Genomic DNA, 26,803 nt, shown 5'->3' with positions numbered 1-26,803 from the left:
GGCCACAGGAAGTCTGGAGGACTCCCCCAGAAAGTTGGGTAGGTCATTGTGGGTCTCAAAACTCTTCCAATCCCTGAACAGCAGTCTCAATTTATCAATGTAATGGACCCTCTTTTGGACAGGTAGCTGTTGCTCAAATTGACCCTCATTTTTCATACTAGTTCTCCGGTGAGTAGTGATGTTGTTGGTCTTCACAGAAAGATAGCGGGTCGTACTGTATGCAGCACAGCACACACATCCTCCCCTCCTCCAGTCACCTGACAGCTTTAATCCATTGGATTAATCCACATCAGTGCAGCTGTGTGGCAGTTGACAGCTATCACTGAGAAAAGCTCAGATAATCTCACTAATGTCCACCATCCATTAAATAATAACCATGGCAGTAACACACTTAACGATGATGTCCACAGAGACAGTGGGTGGGTGGATGGCAGTTGCCTATGTGTCAGACAACTCTTGCCATGCATGACCTCCTGACTCAAGGCAAAGTCTCAAGCCAATATCCTTGTGGAAATGTACAAATGAAAAATGTGTTGAAAATGCATTGACTGTATTGCTGTGTTGCAATGTAATCAAAACATATTTTCACCCAGTCAAACCCAAAGCAAGCTGGTTTGAAATGCATTTTCAGTTTGCAGGTTTGTTGCAAGTTACATAAAAATCTGTTAAAATGACAAGCCGTGTGAAATTCTCAGTAGAGTCACTACATATCAATGTGACTTTGCAGAATTATTTAGGTCATTACATCCCGTAATCTCTCACAGCAGGCAGTCACTGGGAACAAGCAAGAGGACAATCGACAAGGTCATTGATTTGTCATTGTGTGTTTTATATAGAACCTACTGTTGTTTACCAGCCTGTCCTGCTCCATTCAACGTAGGACAGAGCCAATGTAATACATAAAACATATTCAATAAAATACATGTATTGTTAGAGCAAGTCTTTTTTCGGCAACAGGCATTCTGTGTTTTTAAACCCTGGTAGTGGACTACATTTGAAATGTACAGTCATTCAGTAATCGTCTGGTTTCCAGGATACATCTACAAATCGAACTAGACACCAGTGTCTGTTGAGGGAAGCAAACACTACTCTTCAAATACTTGATCATCTGAAGCACACAGGCCTCGGAGCTGCATTTGTTAGAGGAAACACAATGACAGAATTCCCGGGGTGTAATGTAGTGTTTTCAGGAGTCAAAATCTTCACATGTATTTCTTCAGACAGGAGACAATGTAATAGCATACTGCAAAACCTCTGTTTGGTGTAAAATAAATCCCAGCTATCATCAAATGCATGTTCTAGGGACATGACAAAGTCTAGCAACTATCTTTGATGTATTCAAAAGAGCAGCACCAGCACTTAAGTTCCAGCTGGCTGAGTTCTGAATGAGAGGCCATGCTCAAGTCTCCAAGGTATTGAAAGGAGAACTTTGCTGTTTTTACAGAATCTGTTTTCAGTGTCTATACCTGCTAGACCTTGACTTTGTCCATGTCTATGGTTGACATGGGCACCTCGTCCTGGACAGCCACAGCCCCACTGGTCTGGCAGCAGTTGTGCTGGTGCTCCTTCCAGTCCTGCAACAAGAATAAGGCAGACTAAAGGAGTGAGACAAGTGGTCAGTGGTGGGTGAGTTGAGGGGGCGATTCAATCTCGACACAATTTCAGGAAGTAATGTTTTGCCCTCATTGTGCCTGTTTTTGGTTCCTAAGAGTAGGCTGTTTGATTGAATCACACCGCCACCACTGACAAGGGATCAGTAGTGGGGAAGGTGGTGGGCTGTGATCCAATCAACAGACTTGATGACATGTTCATGGGTCCTAAGAGACCTTTTATGCCCTGCAGAACGCCACGGTCTGTAGAGGGTTAAGTCTTACCTTTCTCTGACAGAAGGTGGAACAGTAGTTGACCTTGTGGCATCCCGTGCATTGGCTCATGGCCTCCCGTCCACAGTTCACGCACATTTGCTGTGGGAAAGAAAGTCACAGAATGGAATCGAATTACAATCTAAAAAAGGGATAGAATTGATTTGAAAATGAACTGGTCATACTTAGCATGATAGAAGAGGTTTGATTTGTTGTTACTCAGCCCCATAGTGCGCTACCACACCACGCACATACACAAGTTCCCCTGAGACATTCCCTCTGACATATAACCGGCATAGCCCACTTGTGATTCCTTACAACCAAACACAGACAAACACCACAACAACCCACAAATTGCTTCTCCAGGGGAACCAAGAGGCACAAAATGTCACCGCTGGCTTTTTTGTTGATATGATACCAGGGTTACATTTCCCTTTCCCCCATTCTATCTAACAAATGCTCTCAGGTGGGAGAAGTCATGTGGCTTCAAGGTTGTTTGTTTCTCTCGTAACTATATTGTTTATGTGTGTGAAGTAGCAGGCGTGATATTTCAACCAGCTCTGACAGTTTTATCCTCCAGGGGGAGACCTGGATAAAAGAGACTTTTTCTCTTTAATGGACTGAATGGAACACAGCCAAGAGAAAAAGAGAGTGAGAGAGATAGAGAGAAAAAGAGAGGGAAAATGAGAGAGAAAGAGAGCTAGAGGTCTCTCCATGTACCTTGATGATGATCTCAGTGATTTCTGAGCCTCTCTTCCCCTCTGGGTCGTCTGGGTGCTGGAATGATATCTGACTCTGGAAGGGCTGGGTGAGTGTACACTGCAGGAGGGAAGACCGCAAATAGAAGTCAAACTAAAATTCATTTAAAAAAAAAAACACCTCAAGACACCCAGAAGAAAATGCTACAGTGCGAAAACGTTTCACTACATTGTGCCCTAATGACCATGACCCTGGACTAACCACCAGGGTCTCCTCCAGTCCCCTCACCTCCTTCCTGCTGCCGTGGATCTTGTCCTGGCTGAAGGCATCCTGGCCTGCCTGGCAGTGGCAGGCCTGCTTGGCCTGGTCGATCAGTGCCTTGAGCTGCTGCACCGTGCTCAGCAGGCTGTTGGCCGTCTCCTCCAGGTAAAGCCATGTCCTCTGGCCCTCCCTGACCCCAGACACCTCCAGCCCCCCGTTCACCAGCCCCGGGGAGGGGGATGAGGATGGAGACTCCACCTTGGCCTGGGGGGCCATGGCCAGTGCCGGGAGCGCTGTCAACACTGTAGGGAGGGGGGGAGGGGTTAGATTGTACGTTTGGAATGGAAAGGTTTAATGAGAGTATTCATTAATAATTTCTAAATTATTTGAGGCAAGGAATGTAGAATATGGATTATGAACCAATATACTTTCAATAAGGGCATTGGTATGCATAGAATGTTTGATGGAAAAACAATCAATACATTGTTTGACAGAAAACAAATATATGCATTTAAATGTGTATTTATTGATAATAGTGATTGATAAAAATTTTAGGCCCGTCCAATTAATATGTAAGCCAGATATAAATCAGGGGAAAAACTACTTTCTGAAATCATGTCAACCCCAACAATAGCTGCCCTTCCTCAAACCTTGATCGCCCCACACCTAGTAACTTCTGACCTGACTCCTTATTTTATGCTTCCAAAATAAGACAGGAAAAGGGGGAAAAAGTGGGTGGAAGGAGGGAGAAAATTAGGCCAGATAAGCCTGCCTGCCCCACCCATTGTTCAAGCATCATGAAGGAGGAGAGATACGTGTGGCGGTCAGTGTCTTTTAAGATGAGGACAAAAAAAATATTGATGAGCATGTCCTTTTTCTATGACAGCTTATTGGATGACTGTCATTCATATTCCATTCACCCAGTTCAATGTAACAGCGACAGGTTTAGACTACTTCATGATACTCAAATTTTCCCTATACTCATCATGAGGTTGCTACAACCTAGCATATGAATGAACATTTACAACATAGGTGCAGACAGGTCGAGAGACAAGTACAACAGTTGCAAAGTTTCTATTGGATAAATTCAGGTATGTTTATCCCCGTTTTGTTCCCTTTGCTTCCGTTTAAGAAAAGTATTAACAGAATTGGCAGAATGAATACACCCCTGTTCACACTTAAACACAGTTCACTTTCATAGCAGCCACGTTGTATTCCTTCTCACGTTTATGCACTTTCCTCCTCTCACCTCTTCCCTTCGCTTTTGGACTTAAGTGCACAACACATCAGCTGTATGTGACCAGGCGAAAAAAAACTTTCCAAGAAAACCGCTAACAACAACCTACATCGTTCTCACCATATTAGATAAAGTAACATCATAGTTAGCATAGCTAATAGAACTAACGCTGCGCCACTCGGGGCTCCCAAGTGCTTGAGGCATCACTACAGACACCCTGGTTTGAATCCAGGCTGTATCACATCCAGCCGTGATTGGGAGTCCCATAGGGCGGCGCACAATTGGCCCAGTGTCATCCGGGTTTGGCCGGGGTAGGCCGTCAATGTAAATAAGAATTTGTTCTTAACCGACTTACCTAGTTAAATAAAAGGTTCAATTAAAAAAATATGTTAGTAAACCCAATAGAATCAAGCAGTAACGTTACAGTGTACAGTCAGTGAGAGTTACACCGGCAGGCCCCGGTGGCAATACATTTGTAAAACCAAAAGCTTACCTTGACTGTTCCAGTGTTGTGTTGGGAAAATATAGCCAGCTAGCTAACATAGCATCCCTCTCTTTGAGCAGGGTGTTTCAGTAGGCTAAACTAGCTAGCTGCATTTACTAGCTAAGTAAGTGACCCTGAAATAAAAGACACTCTCTCTCTCTTGCGTCCCTTTCATTTTGGAATAAATTAATCTGTTAAAAACTTAAACTATTGTCTCTCTCTCTTGGAGTCAACTACTGACCACATTTTATGCACTGCAGTGCTATCTAGCTGTAGCTTATGCTTGTAGTACTAGATTAATTCTCTGATCCTTTGATTGGGTGGACAACATGTCAGTTCATGCTGCAAGAGCTCTGATAGGTTGGAGGACATCCTCCAGAAGTTGTCATAATTACTGTGTAAGTCTACAGAAGGTGGTGAGAACCATGAGCCTCCTAGATTTTGAATTGAAGTCAATGTACCCAGAGGAGAATGGAAGCTAGATGTTCTCCGGCTACACCATGGTGCTACCCTACAGAGTGCTTTTGAGGCTACTGTAGACCTTCTTTGCAAAATAACATGTTTTAATCAAGTATTTGGTGGCACGTGATTATATTTAGTTTAGTTTTATCTAAAAAGGATAACTTTAATGTTTTACAATTTTTATTTTTATGAAATTCACTGAGGAGGATAGTCCTCCCCTTCCTCCTCTGAGGAGCCTCCACTGGTCTGTGGCTGTGGCTGAGGGAAAGGTTTAATAATCATAGGGTTCCACCCCACCAAGCAGCACACCGTTGGAGAGATAAATCACTAGTGGGCTTTCATCTTCCTCCAACTGTACCAGAGAGCACAGCAGAACAGACAAAGAGCAACAACAGTCTAAACAAAGAAGCCCCATCTACTCCGGAGGGAGAGAGAGGGAGATGGAAGGAGAGAGAGCAACAAGCGTCATCACATACATCACATGAGCCCTAACACACACACACACACAGCATGAGGCTCAAGACACACACAAACGCACACCATGCATGCAGTCATACACTCCCCATCCAACCTGAAAGAGATCGAGAGAATCTGCAGAGAGGAATGAGAGAAACTCCCTAAATACAGGTGTGCCAAGCTTGTAGTGTCATACCCAAGAAGACTCAAGGTTGTAATCCCTGTCAAAGGTGCTTCAACAAAGTACTGAGTAAAGGGTCTGAATACTTATGTAAATGTGATATTTCATTTATTTAAATGTTTATATTTATATATATATATATATATATATATATATAATATATATATACACACACACACACACACATTTGCAAAATTTCTAAAACCCTGTTGTTGCTTTGTCATTTTGGAGTATTGTGTGTAGATTGATGAGGGGGGAAAAACTATTTAATCAATTTTACAATAAGGCTGTAATGTAACAAAATGTGGAAAAAGTCAAGGGGTCTGAATTCTTTCCGAATGCACTTTGTGTGTCACTATGCAGTGTAGTCTCCCAGGCCCTGCCGCTGAAAAACATACCCACAGCATGATGCTGCCACAACCATGCTTCCCCGTAGGAATAGTGCCTTCTGGAAGGTTCTCCCATCTCCACAGAGGAACTCTGGAGCTCTGTCAGAGTGACCATCAGGTTCTAGGTCACCTCCCTGACCAAGGCCCTTCTCCTCCGATTGCTCAGTTTGGCCGGGCGGCCAGCTCTAGGAAGACTCTTGGTGGTTCCAAACTTCTTCCATTTAAGAACAACTGTGTTCTTGGAGATCTTCAATGCTGCAGACATTTTTTGGTACCCATCCCCAGATCTGTGCCTCAACACAATCCTGTCTCTGAGATCTACGGACAATTCTTTCAACCTCATGGCTTGGTGTTTGCTCTGACATGCACTGTCAACTGTTGGACCTTATATAGACAGGTGTGTGCCTTTCCAAATCATGTCTAATCAATTGAATTTATCACAGGTGGACTCCAATTTGTAGAAAAATCTCAAGGATGATCAATGGAAACAGGATGCACCGGAGCTCAATTTCGGGTCTCATAGCAAAGGGTCTGAATACTTCTGTAAATGAGGTATCCGTTTTATAAACGTGCAAACATTTCTAAAAAACTGTTTTCGCTTTGTCATTATGAGGTATTGTGTGTTGATTGATGAGGAAAACATTTCATTTAAACCATTTCAGAATAAGGCTGTATTGTAACAAAATGTGGATAAAGTCAAGGGGTCTGAATACTTGCCGAATGCACTCTATATACAATGCATGGGGTGGAAAAGAGGACATTCATTTGAGCAAGGAAATATAATCAACAATGACCAGTCCCATCATGTCACATCACCAGGTGTGATGCAAGCTTGTGATTGTTCATTCAAAACAAGGTTTTCCCCCTTCAGACAGCCAACATCTTCCACCTATCAAACAAGGTGTGTGTGTGTGTGTGTGTGTTTGTGTGTGTGTCAGTGGAGGCTCCTCAGAGGTGGAAGGGGAGGACCATCCTCCTCAGTGAATTTCATTTATTTTTCAAAGCGAAACATTTAAAAAGTTATCATTTTTAGATAAAACTATACTAAATATATTCAAATCAACAAATAATTAAAACAAATTGTTTAGCCATGAAGGTCTACAGTAGACTCAGCAGCACTCTGTAGAGTAGCACCATGGTGCTGCTGGAGGACAGCTAGCTTCCGTTCTCCTCTTAGTACATTGACTTCAATACAAAACCTAGGAGGCTCAGTTTTCAACTCTTTCCATAGACTTACACAGTAATTATGACTACTTCCAGAGGACATCCTCCAATATATCAGAGCTCTTGCAGCATGAACTGACATGTACCTAGTACTGAAAGCATATGCTACAGCTAACAAATTAATTTCTTCAAAAATGAAGGTGGAGAAAGAGAGAGCAAGATATTTCGTAATTTTCTCTCTTCTCACTTAAATGCAGCTAGCTAGTTTAGCCTACTCAAACACCCGGCTCAAACAGAGGGATGCTATGTTAGCTAGCTGGCTATAAATTTCAAAACACTGGAACTCTTTCAAGTCAAGGTAAGCTTTTGGTTTTACTAAATTATTGCCACCGGGGCCGCAGGTGTAACCGTTAAACTGCTTACTGACTGTACACTGTACTGCATGATTGTAGCAGGTTTACTAACGTGTTAGTTCTATTAGCTATGTTGACTATGACGTTACTTTAGCTAATATGGTGACAACGATGTAGGCAGTGTGTAGCAGTTATGATATGAAGGCCTGGTCACAAAAAGCTGATGTGTAGTGCAGTAAAAGGTGAGAGGAAGAGAGCGCGTAGATGCGAGAAGGAATACAACGAGCTGTTTGTATGTTTCTATGAAAGTGAACTGCTTGCATATGATTAGGGGTGTATTCATTCCGCCGACTCTGTTGAAAAACTTTTCTTAAGCGGAAGCAAACGGAACAAAACGGGTATAAACATACCTGAATTTGTTCAATAGAAACTCTTGCAACGGTTGGACTAATGATTACACCCTAGATCAGCTAGATGCAGGCGAGAGTGTGCAAGGCGATATTGAATGTGTCACTGTCTGTCCATGTGTCACTGTCACCTCAAATTTTTATCTTGACCTGTGTGCACCTACTGTGTAAACTTTAATTTATAGGCTAGGTTGTAGCAACCTCATGATGAGTATTGGGAAACTTCAAGTAGCCTTAACCTGTCACTGTTACATTGACCTGGGTGAATGGAAAATTAATGACAGTAATCCAATATGTTGTAATAGAAATAAGACCATGCTCATATTATTTATTTATTTATATATATATATTTTTTTAAATCGACCTCATCTTAAAAGGCACCGACCGCCACTGGTGTGTGTGGACGTGCATGCGGGTGTGGGTGTACGCTTGAGTAAAAGAGATCTGCAGGGAGTACATCAATGCACTCGCACACAGCACGGCTACAGACAAAAGGCTATATTTGCAAACAGACTGATTGTATGCAGTTTCCAGAGCACTGAGACAATGACTCCGGCTGTGTTGATGGACGGCCTGTTTGTGTTGTGGCATCGTAATACAGAATTATATAAGGATGCTGAGAGAAAGAGAGCGCAAACAAGAGAGCGAGAGCTTGAGAGCAAGCGAGATAACTATAGGAAAGTGAGCTATAAAAAGATGGGGATGAGACGAGATAAATAAATATATGGAAGAGAAAGAAAGTGAAGGAAACAGAGAGAAATATGTGGAAGTCAAAGAAAATTATACAGAATGAGAGCAAAGAGAAAGCGAGACAGACCGAGAGAGTGAGAGGAAGAGAAAGAGAGACAGACCGAGAGAGTGAGAGGAAGAGAAAGAAAGTGTGAGAGGAAGAGGAGAGAGAAAGTGTGAGAGAGTGAGTGTGCGAGAATTCAAGAGCTAAAGAGAGAAAGAGAGGGACTGCTAGAGAGAGACTCCTGAGAAGAGTGACACCTGTGATCTCCACCTGTAAAGCCTTGATTAGAGGATCAATGTCCTGGAGGTGCACAACTGCCGAGGGAATAAAAGTCCAAAACACTCTCCTAGGAGAGGAGAGAAATATCTCCCTCAACAAACTTAGTTCCTCATTGTTCACTTGAAAAGACAGTGAGATGCATCAGGGGTTGAGAAGAGGACTCTAGAACAGACAGTACAGTGCCATCCTAACTAGGTGGCCAGAGAGAACAAAGAAAACAAAAAGACAGCATGCCAGACAGACAGAGAGTGTATCAGTCTATACCAGGGTTCTCCAACCCTGTTCCTGGAGAGCTACCTGTAGGTTTTCATTCCAACCCTAATCTAGTGCACCTGATTCTAATAATTAGCTGGTTGAAAAACTGAATCAGGTTAATTACAGCTGGGGTTGGATTGAAAACCTACTGGAGGGTATCTCTCCAGGAACAGAGTTGGAGAGCCCTGGTATATCCACTAAACAAAGACAGCAGGCAGGCAGACAGAGTGCTTCGGTCTATACACTTTTGCCTTCTCACAGTACTAAATGAAGGTGTACTATTGCTGAGCTTTTTGACGTCGGTTCGGTTTCGCTTGTTAAAAAATAAGTTTTCAATTTCAAAATTCTTTTTTTAAATGAAATGCATAATGACATTTTTTAGAGCTTTTTAATTGAACTTGCAAAGCCAAAAAAAGGCAAAAATTCAATTGCCAAAACAAAATATTCCATCATCTCCGTCAGGTCCACATTGGGTAGACAAAGGAAAAATAGTAAATTACGATGAAATAATAATATTTCCGTCCTGTACTTAAATATTATTTGAGGACATTATTATTTTTCATTCGTTAAAGTCATCTTCTCAACCAGGCAGTAACAGTCAGCCAGCCAGCCAGACCACGTTATCTGTTATCTAACGTTATCTGTCTTTAGTCATCCTATTCAGCGAGGCTATCCTGCTGCAGAGCTGCCTGACGTGTTGTGTACATTCCTCTCTCATGCGATCTGTGTAAAAGTGTATCAAAAACAGATGCAATGGATTATGGTCATTATAGTTAAATACCATGTTTCTGTGCTGAACTAGGATGAAAATTTGCTTAATGGAAACTACAACTCCCTTCAGCCCAGTGTCCCACATAGGTCCGGACTTGATTTCTGTCTTGAATTATTTAAAATTCTTTCTAGAGAAACAGTGCGTTGGGAAAAATGGAATTCAAGTAATTGAAGCGACGGGCAATTAGTTCAAATCAAACCTTATTAGTCACATGCGACGAATACAACAGGTCTACGGAGACCTTACAGTGAAATGCTTACTTACGAGCCCTTAACCAAAAATGCAGTTAAAAAAAAAATAATATGGATAAGAATAAGAGATAAAACAAGTAATTAAAGAGCAGCAGTAATATTACAATAGCGAGACTATATACAAGGGGTACTGATACAGAGTCAATGTGCGGGGGCACCGATTAGTTGAGGTAGTATGTACATGTAGGTAGAGTTATTAAAGTGACTATGCATAGATGACAACAGAGAGTAGCAGTGGTGTAAAGAAAGGGGGGGGGGAGAAATAGTCTGGGTAGCCATTTGACTAGATGTTCAGGAGTCTTATGGCTGGGGGGGTAAAAGCTGTTTAGAAGCCTCTTGGACCTAGACTTGGTGCTCTGGTACCACTTGCCGTGCGGTAGCAGAGAGAACAGTCTATGACTAGGGTGGCTGGAGTCTTTGACAATTTTTAAGGCCTTCCTCTGAGACCGCCTGGTATAGAGGTCCTGGATGGCAGGAAGCTTGGCCACAGTGATGTACTGGGCCGTTCGCACTACACTCTGTAGTGCCTTGCGGTCGGAAGCCGAGCAGTTGCCATACCAGGCAGTGATGCAACCAGTCAGGATGCTCTCGATGGTGCAGCTGTAGAACCTTCTGAGGATCTGAGGACCCATGCCAAATCTTTTCAGTCTGCAGAGGGGGAATAGGTTTTGTCGTACCCTCTTCACGACTGCCTTGGTGTGATTGGACCATGTTAGTTTATTGGTGATGTGGACACCAAGGGACTAGAAGCTCTCAACCTGATGGTGTTGATTTGAGCCATAACCAGCCTTTTAAAGCACTTCATGGCTACAGACGTGAGTTCTACGGGTCGGTAGTCATTTAGGCAGGTTACCTTAGTATTCTTGGGCACAGGCACTATGGTGGTCTTCTTGAAACATAGTTGGTATTACAGACTCGGACAGGGAAAGGTTGAAAATGTCAGTGAAGACACTTGCCAGTTGGTCAGCGCATGCTCGCAGTACACGTCCTGGTAATCTGTCTGGCCCTGCGGCCTTGTGAATGTTGTCCTGTTTTTAAGGTCTTACTCACATCGACTGCGGAGAGCGTGATCACAGTCTTCCGGAACAGCTTGTGCTCTCATGCATGTTTCAGTGTTATTTGCCTCGAAGCGAGCATAGAAGTAGTTTAGCTCGTCTGGTAGGCTCGTGTCACTAGGCAGCTCTCGGCTGTTCTTCCCTTTCTAGTCTGTAATGGTTTTCAAGCCCTGCCACATTCGACGAGCCGGTGTAGTAATGTTCGATCTTAGACCTGTATTGACGGTTTGCATGTTTGATGGTTCGTCGGAGGGCATAGCGGGTTTTCTTATAAGCTTCCGGGTTAGAGTCGCGCTCCTTGAAAGCGGCAGCTCTAGCCTTTAGCTCAGTGCGGATGTTGCCTGCAATCCATGGCTTCTGGTTGTACGGTCACTGTGGGGACGATGTCATTGATGCACTTTTTGATGAAGCCAATGACTGATATGGTGTACTACTCAATGCCGTTGGAGGAATCTGTGCTAGCAAAACAGTCCTGTAGCTTAGCATCTGACCACTTTTTTATTGATCTCGTGCTTCCTGTTTTAATTTTTGCTTGTAAGCAGGAATCAGGATGATAGAATTATGGTCAGATTTGCCAAATGGAGGATAAGGGAGAGCTTTGTATGCGTCTCTGTGTGTGGAGTAAAGGTGGTCCAGAGTTTTTTTCCCTCTGGTTGCACATTTAACATGCTGATAGAAATTTGGTCAATCGGATTTAAGTTTCCCTGCATTAAAGTCCCTGGCTACTAGGAGCGCCGCCTCTGGGTGAGTGTTTTCTTGTTTGCTTATGGCGGAATACAGCTCATTCACTGCTGTCTTAGTGCCAGCCTCCGTCTGTGGTGGTATGTAAACGGCTATGAAAAATACAGATGAAAACTCTCTAGGTAGATAGTGTGGTCTACAGCTTATCATGAGATACTCTTCCTCAGGCGAGCAATAGCTCGAGACTTCCTTAGATATCGTGCACCAGCTGTTATTTACAAAAATATGTAGTCCGCCACCCCTTGTTTAACCAGACGCCGCTGTTCTATCCTGCCGGTGCAGCGTATAACCAGCCAGCTGTATGTTGATAGTGTCATCGTTCAGCCATGACTCCATGAAGCATAAGATATTACAGTTTTGAATGTCCTGTTGGTAGTTTAATCTTCCGTGTAGATATTCTATTCTCCAAAGACTGCACGGTTTCTAGCAGAATGTAAGGAAGTGGTAGGAGCGGTAGAGATACTCTTAATGATCGGCTATGAAAAGCCAACTGACATTTACTCCTGAGGTGCTGACTTGCTGCACCCTCGACAACTACTGGGATTATTATTATTTGACCATGCTGGTCATTTATGAAAATTTGAACATCTTGGCCATGTTCTGTTATAATCTCCACCCGGCACAGCCAGAAGAGGACTGGCCACCCCTCATAGCCTGGTTCCTCTCTAGGTTTCTTCCTAGGTTTTGGCCTTTCTAGGGAGTTTTTCCTAGCCACCGTGCTTCTACACCTGCATTGCTTGCTGTTTGGGGTTTTAGGCTGGGTTTCTGTACAGCACTTTGAGATATCAGCTGATGTAAGAAGGGCTATATAAATACATTTGAAGTGGACGTTTATTCAATCGCCTATGAATTCTCAGAAGGCAGTCCGCCCTCTGGCCCCTTTTGCTCTGTCTCCTCTTCACGCAAATCCCAGGAATCTGGGCCTGTTCCCGAGAAAGCAGAAAATCATTCGCGTCGGGCTCATCAGACGTGTTAAAGGGAAAAAAGGATTCTGCCAGTCCGTGGTGAGTAGTTGTTTAATAACCGGGGGGAAAACACAAACACTAAATCCCAGAAACAGCCTGGTACATGAGGTGGACTATCACTCTCAGCCTCCACGCCACTCCACCAACCATGGTGAGGGGCTACCTTTCTCTTCACTAGGCAGCTCCTAAAATAACCAGGCATCCATCTTTGCCGAGGGCTTAATTGTGTGAATGTTTCCAGGTGAGCCAGGGAGAGAGAGCGATGGGAACAGAGAGAGAGAGCGATGGGAACAGAGAGAGAGAGCGATGGGAACAGAGAGAGAGAGCGATGGGAACAGAGAGAGAGAGCGATGGGAACAGAGAGAGAGAGCGATGGGAACAGAGAGAGAGAGCGATGGGAACAGAGAGAGAGAGCGATGGGAACAGAGAGAGAGAGAGCGATGGGAAGAGAGCGATGAGAAGAGAGGTGTGTGTGTGTGTGTGTGTGTGTGTGTGTGTGTGTGTGTGTGTGTGTGTGTGTGTGAGAGCCTATGTAGAGAGAAAGGGGATCATGACAGGAAGTCAGAGCAGCACTCTAAATTAGGATGGGGCGTCGGTCGGAGGCAGCTTCTGCTGACAACCGTCATCCTCGGGCGACCAGGATCTGCACGATGCAGGGAGGAAGAAAGGCTTCTGGAGGACATGTGAGCAGGTAGGAGATGGAGGAGTGTTAAGAAACTGGGACTACAACTAAAGGTTACACCAAAGTACTTTTAAATATCTTTCCATACAAGTCTCCTCCACTTCTGGCCAATGATCTCATTCTGAAAGTACCGCATAGGGGGTAGCGATATGACCTATTTAGGACATTTCCCTACTCAATAAGTACCCTACCAAGGAAGGAACAAAGTACAGGAGGGATGTTTGAGAGACTTGGGAAATGGACTCAACACAGCACAGCAGGATCAGCATCAAAAATGTATACAATAATATCAAAAGAGAAATGTCATCCACCTCCATCTTTTGAGACCTCTGCTTTCACAACCACATCTTCCACCATCCTCATAGAGCAGCATGTCGTTTAGTGGCTGCCAGGCAGCTATCAAGGACGTAACAGCATTACCATTCAAGGCTTCGCACTAGTCGCTTTACAAGAGGGTCTACTCTCTCTCTCTGCCATCCTGAAGAACCACCACTGACACAGAGTTCATTACTAAATAACTAGAGAAGTTCATTACTGGCCAGGAAAGTGAATTACTGGCTAGCCAACCAACCCACGCTAGTCAGGTCCGTGCTTTGCTCTGCCCGCCAACCAGATGGCTAATTAAGCCCAGAGATCGTCATTAACCTTAACATTAGCAGCAGTCACACAGAGGATGCGGCTCACACCATTACAGCTGGCTGAGTATTCTGCTGGATACCTGTCTGACTCACAGGGAGGGTGGATGAGTGCGTGGGTCAATCCCTCTTCTTAATGTAGAGCGACTGAGCAGCAAACGCCAGTCATTCTGTACAAAATTGGTTAAAATCCTGTATAGACCATGGAGAGCAAACTGCAATTCTTTAAGAGAGGAAAAAACAGTGCAAGCTAGAAAGAAACGAAGGGATGCAAATAAATAGGAGAATATCAAATGGGGGACAGGAAATAAGGGGGGAGCGAAATAGTTAAACGTTAAAATGGTAATTGTGGCCATTTTTCACACGGGGAGCGGAGCGCGTCGGTCGGACGGGTATCCTTGACAGAGACGCTTAGTTAATAAGGAGGCGTCCCCCGGGAGCTCGTTAGCTAGACAGAGGAACGGAACGCACGTCACACACACTCAAACCAATCAGGACACAGACACGGCCCGGGCATCCCTGGGTTATGATAGGATGATTAATAGGGGGTGCATACAGACTGGTGTCTGCCGTCTGGGTTGGCGCCCCCCCCCCCTTGGGTTGTGCCGTGGCGGAGATCTTTGTGGGCTATACTCGGCCTTGTCTCAGGATGGTAAGTTGGTGGTTGAAGATATCCCTCTAGTGGTGTGGGGGCTGTGCCTTGGCAAAGTGGGTGGGGTTATATCCTTCCTGTTTGGCCCTGTCCGGGGGTATCATCGGATGGGGCCACAGTGTCTCCTGACCCCTCCCGTCTCAGCCTCCAGTATTTATGCTGCATTAGTTTGTGTCGGGGGGCTAGGGTCAGTTTGTTATATCTGGAGTACTTCTGTCTTATCCGGTGTCCTGTGTGAATTTAAGTATGCTCTCTCTAATTCTCTCTTTCTTTATCTCTCTCGGAGGACCTGTGCCCTAGGACCATGCCTCAGGACGACCTGACATGATGACTCCTTGCTGTCCCCAGTCCACCTGGCCGTGCTGCTGCTCCAGTTTCAACTGTTCTGCCTGCGGCTATGGAACCCGGACCTGTTCACCGGACGTGCTACCTGTCCCAGACCTGCTGTTTTCAACTCTCTAGAGACCGCAGGAGCGGTAGAGATACTCTTTATGATCGGCTATGAAAAGCCAACTGACGTTTACTCCTGAGGTTGCTGCACCCTCGACAACTACTGTGATTATTATTATTTGACCATGCTGGTCATTTATGAACATTTGAACATCTTGGCCATGTTCTGTTATAATCTCCACCCGGCACAGCCAGAAGAGGACTGACCACCCCTCATAGCCTGGTTCCTCTCTAGGTTTCTTCCTAGGTTTTGGCCTTTCTAGGGAGTTTTTCCTAGCCACCGTGCTTCTACACCTGCATTGCTTGCTGTTTGGGGTTTTAGGCTGGGTTTCTGTACAGCACTTTGAGATATCAGCTGATGTACGAAGGGCTATATAAATACATTTGATTTGATTTGCCGGGCACAGACAGGCAGCAGGTAATTGGGGCAGCCAGAGCCCTGTCTAGTAGGGATTCCACCACTCACTACCAACCACAGGTCATATGACCCTGTCCCCCCTCACTGTCTGTCAGACACACAGAGCAGAAGACTCAAGGACAATTGTCCAGCTTTCTTAGGGCAATATGTTAAATGTGCACGTTGGAAACCAGGTAAATACATCTATAGAGTCCACTTTGCTTGTGGAAATAGCTAGCTATGCATTTTGGATCCAGCTGTTAATTCAAAACCACTGTTTAATCCAGAGTGACTCTGTGATATATCCTCTCAACTGAAGACCTTCGAGAATTGGATGCCTGACTATGGTTGAGGGCTAACCTCCTGTAGGTACCTTCTGTGTGATGGTGGTGTGGTAACCTACTGTAGGTACCTTCTGTGTGATGGTGGTGTGGTAACCTACTGTAGGTACCTTCTGTGTGATGGTGGTGTGGTAACCTACTGTAGGTACCTTCTGTGTGATGGTGGTGTGGTAACCTACTGTAGGTACCTTCTGTGTGATGGTGGTGTGGTAACCTACTGTAGGTACCTTCTGTGTGATGGTGGTGTGGTAACCTCCTGTAGGTACCTTCTGTGTGATGGTGGTGTGGTAACCTCCTGTAGGTACCTTCTGTGTGATGGTGGTGTGGTAACCTCCTGTAGGTACCTTCTGTGTGATGGTGGTGTGGTAACCTCCTGTAGGTACCTTCTGTGTGATGGTGGTGTGGTAACCTCCTGTAGGTACCTTCTGTGTGATGGTGGTGTGGTAACCTCCTGTAGGTACCTTCTGTGTGATGGTGGTGTGGTAACCTACTGTAGGTACCTTCTGTGCTGGTGAAGACCTCGCCATGTGCCGTGCCCTCGGAGAGAAGGGCTGTGGCGTCCCCGGGAGACGTCCGGTCGAAGGTCAGGGTCCCTGACGTGGTGATCTGGCCTGACGGAGACACTGTGACTGGAGTGCAAAAAGAAGACAAAGACAACGCATTGATTGATTTCAGAATAAAAACATTTGAGTGCTTTATATTGTCCCCAACTACAGGGTCAGTGGGACTTGGAAACAACTTTTTACAAGACAAGATACTTTGTGTCATGTCATATATATATATATATCCTTTTTATTTTTACCATTATTTAACTAGGCAGGTCAGTTAAGAACAAATTCTTATTTACAATTACGGACAGGGAACAGTGGGTTAACTGCCTTGTTTAGAGGCAGAACGACAGTTTTTTTACCTTGTAAGCTCGGGGATTCGATCTAGCAACCTTTCGGTTACTGGCCCAACGCTTTAACCACTAGGCTATACGGCCAATAGAGCTGTGAATCATCTAAAATAAAAACTGGTCTCAGAACATTGACAGCCAAAAACAATGCAATGTCATAAAGATATGGTCCAATATGCAGTAGATCTAAAACAAATGTGGAAACTATTATAGTCTGTTTTGGTAGAGAGCAGGATAGAAATCAATTGCCTCAACACAGCAATTGAAGATAAACAAAAGGAAACAGACTCACTATTACCATTGTAAGTGATAAGAAAATATGGAGCTGGATTGAGGCACAGACAAGCTTAATTTCCCCATGGGATAATGTTGCACTCAATGGGCTAGCTCAGTAGTACTCCAACTTGTTCAGCGGGGACCCCATTTTTTAACGAGACCTCATTTTTGGGCCAGAAATTCTGGAAACCCCACCCCAAATCTGATGCCAGCCTAAAAGTCTGTAAATTTAGATTTTCATGTCAACAAATAACATTCCATTCATTGCATTTCGACCAATAAATGCATATACTCAATAGAAATCTATTTTCCAAATGATGTTTCTCAAAAACATTTGTATATTATCTTATAAAATAATCTGCACTCTCAATTCCCCTACCACCCGACTTTGAATACTACTGTGCTAGCTACTAGCAGAGAACCTCTATGGGGGGGTTTACAAAATGGTGCCAACAGCTACCCTGTGGTCCCATTTTGACAATGTAATCACAGATGATGACTGAGCAGGATTTACTTTGTCTTCTGTCCTGTGCTTTGACTTGTCTGTAACACATATTTAAAGACTTCCCTCTGAATGACGGGACCCATGTATGTCATTCAAGAGGTTAAGGGGAGGACGTCGGAACGTCTGTCTGTGGTATCTGAAGAGTATGTGCGTTTAAAGTTGTATTAGTCATATGTACAGGTTAAACATGGTATACACCAATGAAATGCTTACTTATTCCTTCTCAACAACGCAACAACAGTAAGAAATAATAAAATGCAAGAAAAAAAACTAAGTAAATGGCTCAGTGGAATATAATTGACATTTTAACATAAATATAATACAGAATATTTACACGTGTTTTGGGGAAGGGCGGAAGCGAGTAAGTGTTTAAATTGTGCAGTATTTCCCCTCATCTTTCTCCCTCTGACCTAGTAGACTCATTTAGCTGTGTGAGTGAGTGAGTGAGTGAGTGAGTGAGTGAGTGAGTGAGTGAGTGAGTGAGTGAGTGAGTGAGTGAGTGAGTGAGTGAGTGAGTGAGTGAGTGAGTGAGTGAGTGAGTGAGTGAGTGAGTGAGTGAGTGAGTGAGTGAGAGAGAGAGAGAGAGAGAGAGAGAGAGTGAGAGTGAGTGAGTGTGTGTGTGTGTGAGTGTGTGTGTGAGTGTGTGAGTGAGACTGACTCACATGTTGCCCCCGGTGCCAGTGTGATGTTCTTGGGCGGTGGGAGGTCCTTCTTCTCTGGAGTGGTCGGCTGCTCGTTCTCCTTCTTGCGTCTCTTGTAAGGAACAAACAGTCTGACCGGGCCAGTCTGGACCAGAAGGAAAGGGGAAAGTATAATCACAGACAACAGGGAAAACCTGAAGCATCCGTTTACAACTTCCACTCACCACCAAGTATGGTGATGAGAGGAAGTCTAGTGGCGGAAAGTAGGAGAAGATGGAGACAGATGAAACCTTGCCAACATTCTGCTCATTTTCTCATCGATTAAACATTCAATCTCAATACAGTTTTCTGTTCCCAAAATTAGAATCTGTTACAAACAGAGTGCACTAACTTTTATAGACTTCACCCTTTGCCAAAGTTTCAAGAAATTGCGTAGTTTAAGAGTGCAAGGTCGAATTGAGTTATAGAGTACCACAGTATGTGTCATAATATCCATAAAACCTAGCGGTCAAACAAGGAAATGGTTGCAATCGTTTTTCAACAATTACATTTATCCCATAGGGGATTTTAGATACACTTAAAATAAGGTCTGTGTTTCATGTAGGCTTACCCTGGAGTTTCGTTTTGATAATCGTGTAAATCTCTCTGAACAAGGTGAATTAATTCAATATATTCACCTGTATTTACCCCCCCAAAATCAAATGCTAATTAGCTGCTAATGTGGCTATCATAAAGAACTACAAATGCCATGATGAGCGGGATGAGACTGCCGAATCGAGGCAAAGGTAAGAATCTCTGGATTAACCATCTAATGTTAGCTAAATGTAGTAATGAATACATTTAAATAAATGTACAATTCTGTGAACTGTCTTGTGCAACTTTTAAATTGACACAATACCTGTTAGCAAAGGTGTCAGCTAGAGATGATGTGCAGGAGCTTGCAGGGATTTGTAGTCTTACATGACGTCTACTTTGATGCTAATTAGCATTTTCGGATCTGAGCGTCAATAGAGATGAATATATTGATAAAAGTCAACTTGTCCGAGAGAGATTTATTAAATGGTTATCAAAACACAGCCCATATTTTCAGTGTTTCTAAAATTCCCTATGGGAAACATTAATGGTGGACAAACGATTGGAACTATTTCCCTGTTTCACTGCTAGGTTTTATGGGTATTATGACACTTCCACTGTAGGGCTCTAATACACACGCGTACTTCAGAGTGGGCATTCCCTAACAGAAATATGCAAATACATGCAAAAACACGCCAATAGAATCTCGCTAGCTCGTGCTTGGCTCTGCCCACCTCCTTGCTTGTTCTGCCCACTGCTTAATTTGCTCCCACTGGAAAAGACACCCATGACAAATCTTGGATTAGTTGCCAGTATCTTTGGTATAATGATTAGTCAGCAATAGTCGTGGTGGAAATAATATGTGATCAGTTTTTCCCACACCTTTGTGAACTGTTGGTCAGCTTGATTAGTTTCAGTAAAAATAACTAAAAAACAGTTAACAGTTCTATAACAGTAACGCTTACAGGCAGCTGAACGTTCTGTTTCATGTGATCAACAAAGTTATGAAAGATTGCCTTTGATGCAGATGGCAAAAGCAGCTGTGAAACAAAATATATGTTGTGCTGTAGGAAACAATTTCTCCCCTTATCTTGCAAACAATAAACCAGTCCCCCGGAGTCTATCCTTTATGTCTGCCAGCCCAGGGACCCGCTATAGTCAGGATCAGAGGAAGAACTATCAAACACTTAGCAGAGACACAAGATTGGCTCATTGTTGTTTACATTATGGCTGGCAATACATGTCATAAATAAATGGTACATACCATATTAATGTTCTCCCCTGCGTAAGATGGACTATCCTTGGTACACTAGGGGAAAATATAAGACAAAGAGAATGTGATTGGACAAAATGTAAAATGAGAATTTCACAACCAGGCCTTTAGAAGTGATGACCAATATCTACATGTCATGCAAACCGCACACAGAGCCTGTACTGAGCAGTTCTGTTTGTTACACCTATACCCTTGTGGCATCCTATCCCTTGAGCTACCGGCATGTTCAAAAGACATTCATTCACCGACATCTTTGTCTCTGTAAAGTCAATTAACTCACCAACGAGAGGTCGTCACAGCAGGCCGCACAAGTACAGGACGCAGCATGGGGGTTGAGGATGCGCTCCTGAGAAACCAATCATATGGCTGGTTACTAAACAATTATATATATATATATATATAACAATTGTATATACAGTGGGGTGAACAAGTATTTGATACTAGTATTTGAAGTATTTGATACTTCAATTGTGAGAGACGGAATCTAAAACAAAAATCCAGAAAATCACATTGTATGATTTTTAAGTAATTAATTTGCATTTTATTGCATGACATAAGTATTTGATCACCTACCAACCACTAAGAATTCCTGCTCACAGACCTGTTAGTTTTTCTTTAAGAAGCCCTCCTGTTCTCCACTCATTACCTGTATTAACTGCACCTGTTTGAACTCGTTACCTGTATAAAAGACACCTGTCCACACACAATCAAAACAGACTCCAACCTCTCCACAATGGCCAAGACCAGAGAGCTGTGTAAGGACATCAGGGATAAAATTGTAGACCTGCACAAGGCTGGAATGGGCTACAGGACAATAGGCAAGCAGCTTGGTGAGAAGGCAACAACTGTTGCCGCAATTATTAGAAAATGGAAGAAGTTGAAGATGACGGTCAATCACCCTCGGTCTGGGGCTCCATGCAAGATCTCACCTCGTGGGGCATCAATGATCATGAGGAAGGTGAGGGATCAGCCCAGAACTACACGGCAGGACCTGGTCAATGACCTGAAGAGAGCTGGGACCACAGTCTCAAAGAAAACCATTAGTAACACACTACGCCGTCATGGATTAAAATCCTGCAGCGCACGCAAGGTCCCCCTGCTCAAGCCAGCGCATGTCCAGGCCCGTCTGAAGTTTGCCAATGACCACCTGGATGATCCAGAGGAGGAATGGGAGAAGGTCATGTGGTCTGATGAGACAAAAATAGGGCTTTTTGGTCCAAACTCCACTCGCCGTGTTTGGAGGAAGAAGAAGGATGAGTACAACCCCAAGAACACCATCCTAACCGTGAAGCATGGAGGTGGAAACATCATTCTTTGGGGATGCTTTTCTGCAAAAGGGGACAGGACGACTGCACCGTATTGAGGGGAGGATGGATGGGGCCATGTATCGCGAGATCTTGGCCAACAACCTCCTTCCCTCAGTAAGAGCATTGAAGATGGGTCGTGGCTGGGTCTTCCAGCATGACAACGACCCGAAACACACAGCCAGGGCAACTAAGGAGTGGCTCCGTAAGAAGCATCTCAAGGTCCTGGAGTGGCCTAGCCAGTCTCCAGACCTGAACCCAATAGAAAATCTTTGGAGGGAGCTGAAAGTCCGTATTGCCCAGCGACAGCCCCGAAACCTGAATGATCTGGAGAAAGTCTGTATGGGGGAGTGGGCCAAAATCCCTATTGCAGTGTGTGCAAACCTGGTCAAGAACTACAGGAAACGTATGATCTCTGTAATTGCAAACAAAGGTTTCTGTACCAAATATTAAGTTCTGCTTTTCTGATGTATCAAATACTTATGTCATGCAATAAAATGCAAATTAATTACTTAAAAATCATACAATGTGATTTTCTGGATTTTTGCTTACATGCTTTTTGTAAGTAGGAAAACCTGCAAAATCGGCAGTGTATCAAATACTTGTTCTCCCCACTGTATACGGGTATATACCCTTAATTGTATATATACACCCTTAATTGTCTTCCGGCCGCAGGTGGCAGAGTTCCATCAGAGCCTGTCACGGCTGACAGACTGTGGGCTGAGTGGACTGGCTTGCTCACCTGGATTAGGCACTGCAGGGGACGGCCTGCATAGCGGATGCTTCTCTTCCAGTCCTTGCTGCTCGCCCGGCCAGACATGCCCTCAAACTCAGTGGGCGTGTACCAGTGGTTGCTGTGCTTGATGCAGCGTCCCTTTCCGCCTGGTTGTCAGTCGATTGGACAGGCAGCAGAGACAAGACAACACGGCCGCAATTGTTTACATGGAGATGGACATGTATAGTTAATTATTAAGACTATCCTCGCCCCTTCATTCACCATGACCCATGTATTCTCAAGTTGAGGGAAGAAAATCTGTCATCTGTAAAAAATGGCTTCTTTCAGACAACTTTTAGCAGCTGGATTTGTTAAAACAATCAACTCCAGAGAACCACCCCTATTCCCTATACCGCCACTCCTCAACAAGTTCACACATTTATTTCTCCAGTCTTGATACTTCAATTACAGGTCATCAGGGTGGCTGCAGTTTCCAGCCAGGGCTGAGGAAAGCTGTCCTCATCTTCAAACAAAGAGCTCCACCTTGTGGCCCAACTAGCCCTACCTGAGCCCAGTCTGTTCTTGTACAACATGCCGCTGGTGTTCCTGCAGCGCACTGGCAGCTCGTTGTTGTACACAGATGGATCCCAGTTGTACTTGGAGCCATCTTTCTCCTGCCCTGGATTCATTGGGGTGGAGGGAGTCTGGGGGGCTGGGGACAACACACAACACTGAAGTTACAGAGACACCTGAAATGTATTTCAGATAGCCTGACAACTCACTAAATTCTTCCGCTGCTCTGTCGTTCACTAGATACTTTAGTCTGAGACTGCCATCATTGAAGTCATTTGTAGTGACGTGGGGCGTTGTACAAAACAAAGTCAACAGCAATCGGATCGTCTCTAACCAATCAGAGTATTAAAGCCAATGACACATTTTCAAACTGCTGTTTTACCAACGTGTTCTCTGACTCTGGCCCAACCCATTAGTTTCTGGACCAATCAGACAGCCCCGAATGTGTTCGCATTCAGTAAAGGGTTGGGAAGGTACTCAGATAGACTCATTGGGGAGAAGAAAGTAACGTCCTTGGGCGTGGCGTAGCATTTGGCCAGAACAAGGAGTCTGCGTGGCCAGGCAATATTTCAGAGGCCATATACAGATTTAGACATCATTTAATTTATCCTGTCTTGGTTAGGCATCTCTGGAATAAAAGCACACAGGTCAAAGCAGATGCTGCTATCTATTGGCTACAAGCCCATTACAACAACTTTCCCAGCACAGTAATGATTGGTGATGGTAGGAATTTTATACAATACTTTCTATGAAAAGTATCGTACAAAATACAGGTCAAGAGCGCATTGAGATTCCCTGGTGCATACCAGAGGACATGGCGGCTGCAGCGTTCTTCAGTCCTGTTGCGTCCACTATTCCTTCAGTGTGAACCACTATCAGAGTGGCCTTCTGAGGATTGAGACCGTCGCCAATCTGTAGGGTGGTCCTGCCAGTCTGTCATGTGATGGAGGATCAGAGAGAAACATTACATTGCACAGTCTTTGCTGCTGGGTAGGTGATGTGACATATGGGTCTAGTTTTCCACAGTCTGTTTCTTTTCAGATTAGTTGTTGGAAAATCTAATACAAATGTGGTCCTAGAGTCCAGACGATATACGCCTAGTGAGTGGTCCTAGAGTCCAGACGATATACGCCTAGTGAGTGGTCCTAGAGTCCAGACGATATACGCCTAGTGAGTGGTCCTAGAGTCCAGACGATATACGCCTAGTGAGTGGTCCTAAAGTCTAGACTATGTACGCCTAGTGAGTGGTCCTAGAGTCCAGACGATATACGCCTAGTGAGTGGTCCTAGAGTCTAGACGATATACGCCTAGTGAGTGGTCCTAGAGTCTAGACTATGTACGCCTAGTGAGTGGTCCTAGAGTCCAGACTATGTACGCCTAGTGAGTGGTCCTAGAGTCTAGACTATGTACGCCTAGTGAGTGGTCCTAGAGTCCAGACGATATACGCCTAGTGAGTGGTCCTAGAGTCCAGACGATATACGCCTAGTGAGTGGTCCTAGAGTCTAGACTATGTACGCCTAGTGAGTGGTCCTAGAGTCTAGACTATGTACGCCTAGTGAGTGGTCCTAGAGTCTAGACGATATACGCCTAGTGAGTGGTCCTAGAGTCTAGACGATATACGCCTAGTGAGTGGTCCTAGAGTCTAGACGATATACGCCTAGTGACTGGTCCTAGAGTCTAGACGATATAAGCCTAGTGAGTGGTGAGGACGAATTAATGGAACTGTTAAATACTCATGTTGGGCTCTAGTGTGGCAGCTGTCAACATTAAAAGTTTAGTCATTTAGAAAACGCTCTTATCCAGAGTGACTTACAGTAGTGAGTGCACACATTTTCGTACTGGTCCCCGTGGGAATCGAACCCAAAAACATTGCGTTGCAAGTGTCATGCTCTACCAACTGAGCTACGCAGAAACAATACAAATCCACTAGTAGGCCTAGACCACAAGATATTCAGATCCAAAATGACCACCATGTGAGGACTTACAAGAACATGCTCTGGTATGGAGGCTGAGGTGGCAGTAAACACATTGTCCTCGGCTGCTTGGACATCCCCCACAGTGACTGTTGTGACTTCTGTTGTGAGAGATCACAGGTTGAAATAGTCAAATGCACTCTACCTACATGACTGGCCTGTCTCTCTTTGTAGTAGATCTCACTATGTGAATCACGTTAGTTTTGATGTATTTATTTTTTTATTTAAGGTGGCCATGATGGTATGCGGGCCAGATTGGGAATTTAGCCAGGACCCCAGGGTTAACACCCCTATTCTCACGATAAGTGCCATGGGATCTTTAGTGACCACAAAGTCAGGACACCCATTTAACATCCCATCCGAAAGACTGCACCCTGTAAAGGGCATCAACTGCCCTGGAGCATTGGGATTTTTCTTTTTAGGGACCAAAGGAAAGAGTGTCTCCTACAGGCCCTCCAACACCATTTCCAGCAGTATCTGGGCTCCCATCCAGGGCTACCAGGACCAACCCTACTTAGCTTCAGAGGTAAGCGACCATTGGGATGCAGTGTGGTATGCTGATAGTTGATTTGATAGGGAAACAAAAACAAGAACTGCGCCCAAATATTTGAATACCAAATATTATGTAGAAAACTGTCAACATGGGCGTCTTGCAATATTACCTGTATTTTACCTAACGTTAAATACAAATATCTACGGAAAATAAGATGTTTGGAGGTACATGTAAGGGGCTATGATGATAAGCCAATGTATACATTAGCTAGTTCATGCATTTCAAAATGGGTAACGGTACTATAGCTAATGCAGCTGAATTAGGTTAGACTGGTTGATTTAGCTAGTTAGCTAACCTGTTTGTGTTTGCCTATGCGTCTAGTATTGTAACTAACAGTACTAGCACAGATGAAAGGAAGTTAGCTAGTAAACATAATGTGGTACTTGCTAACGAGCTAAAAGATGTGTAGCTGGCATTTAGTTAGCTTGACGAGTATCAGTAACGTTAGCTGGCTGCATTCTCAAACTTGCCTGCAAAAGCTGTCTCGGCATCGTCAGAGTTCGGCAAGGACTCGGTTCCAATCTCGATGTTCCCCGGTTCTCCCATTACTGTCATCGTGGTGACTTCGGCCTCCGACTCAGTATCCGAATCCACCCCCTCCTCCACCGGCTCTCCGGCAGCGTCTATGGACTCCTCGTCCAACGCTAGTCCCTTCGTTGCCGAGTCCGTCTCGTCCATTTTCCTATGTCTAACGATTTACGCCGAATTTGACCGAGAAATAATCGGAGAATATGGCACCGACCCGATTATATTGTGCTGTGCATAAACCGCTCATGCACTGGAATAAAAAATTATAATTTGTGCCGTCGATTAAATTATTATTTCAAACCAAATGTATTAAAACGGGGAGAAATGGCGTCTTACGTTCGTTCTCTTTACGCTTTTCGGTCAAGTCTCACAGGAAGGAGATGCAACGGAAATTACCGAAACAAAACGACGTCACACGAATCGACGCTCAAGTCTCGTTTCATTTTTACACCACTAGGTGGCAATATAGACATGATAATATATTTTTTTAAATTAAGCTTTATTTAACCAGGTAGGCTAGTTGAGAACAAGTTCTCATTTGCAACTGCGACCTGGCCAAGATGAAGCATAGCAGTACGACACATACAACAACACAGAGTTACACATGGAATAAACAAACATACAGTCAATAATACAGTAGAAAAAAAGAAAACAAAAAGTCTATACAGTGAGTGCAAATGAGATAAGATAAGGGAGTTAAGGCAATAAATAGGCCATGGTAGCGAAGTCATTACAATATAGCAATTAAACACTGGAATGGCAGAGAACTGTAAGGAAAGGCAGCCAAAGGATGAATTGGCTTTGGGGGTGACCAGTAAGATATACCTG

At 44.1% G+C, this 26,803-nt stretch overlaps 1 protein-coding gene across 1 annotated transcript; it reads right to left on the bottom strand.

Annotated features, from left to right (window-relative positions):
- Nucleotides 1-808: 808 nt before the first annotated feature.
- Nucleotides 809-26,354, bottom strand: deaf1 (DEAF1 transcription factor). Its single transcript, XM_038999260.1, has 13 exons — nt 25,918-26,354; nt 24,907-24,995; nt 23,728-23,854; nt 22,914-23,060; nt 22,376-22,515; nt 20,610-20,675; nt 20,321-20,365; nt 18,505-18,628; nt 16,664-16,792; nt 2,850-3,124; nt 2,583-2,681; nt 1,875-1,964; nt 809-1,574 (listed from the first exon to the last, which is right to left on the bottom strand). The coding sequence occupies exons 1-13, from the start codon at nt 26,123-26,125 to the stop codon at nt 1,470-1,472; spliced, it is 1,644 nt and encodes a 547-aa protein (XP_038855188.1). The 5' UTR covers nt 26,126-26,354; the 3' UTR covers nt 809-1,469.
- Between the last annotated feature and the right edge of the window lie 449 nt (nt 26,355-26,803).

Source organism: Salvelinus namaycush, chromosome 8, assembly GCF_016432855.1.
Source record: "Salvelinus namaycush isolate Seneca chromosome 8, SaNama_1.0, whole genome shotgun sequence".
Classification (NCBI taxonomy): domain Eukaryota; kingdom Metazoa; phylum Chordata; class Actinopteri; order Salmoniformes; family Salmonidae; genus Salvelinus; species Salvelinus namaycush.
Note: the sequence above shows the minus strand (reverse complement) of the source record. Positions and strands in the feature narration are given on the sequence as shown.

Bases quoted from the DNA above. Each gene is read 5' to 3' on its own strand.
- deaf1 (XM_038999260.1), bottom strand. From the start codon at position 26,125: ATGGACGAGACGGACTCGGCAACGAAGGGACTAGCGTTGGACGAGGAG. The intron at 2,682-2,849 runs GTGAGGGGACTG...TCCCTCCTGCAG, and splicing joins TCCACGGCAGCAGGAAGGAG to TGTACACTCACCCAGCCCTT. The intron at 1,575-1,874 runs GTAAGACTTAAC...TTCTTGTTGCAG, and splicing joins CCACCTTCTGTCAGAGAAAG to GACTGGAAGGAGCACCAGCA.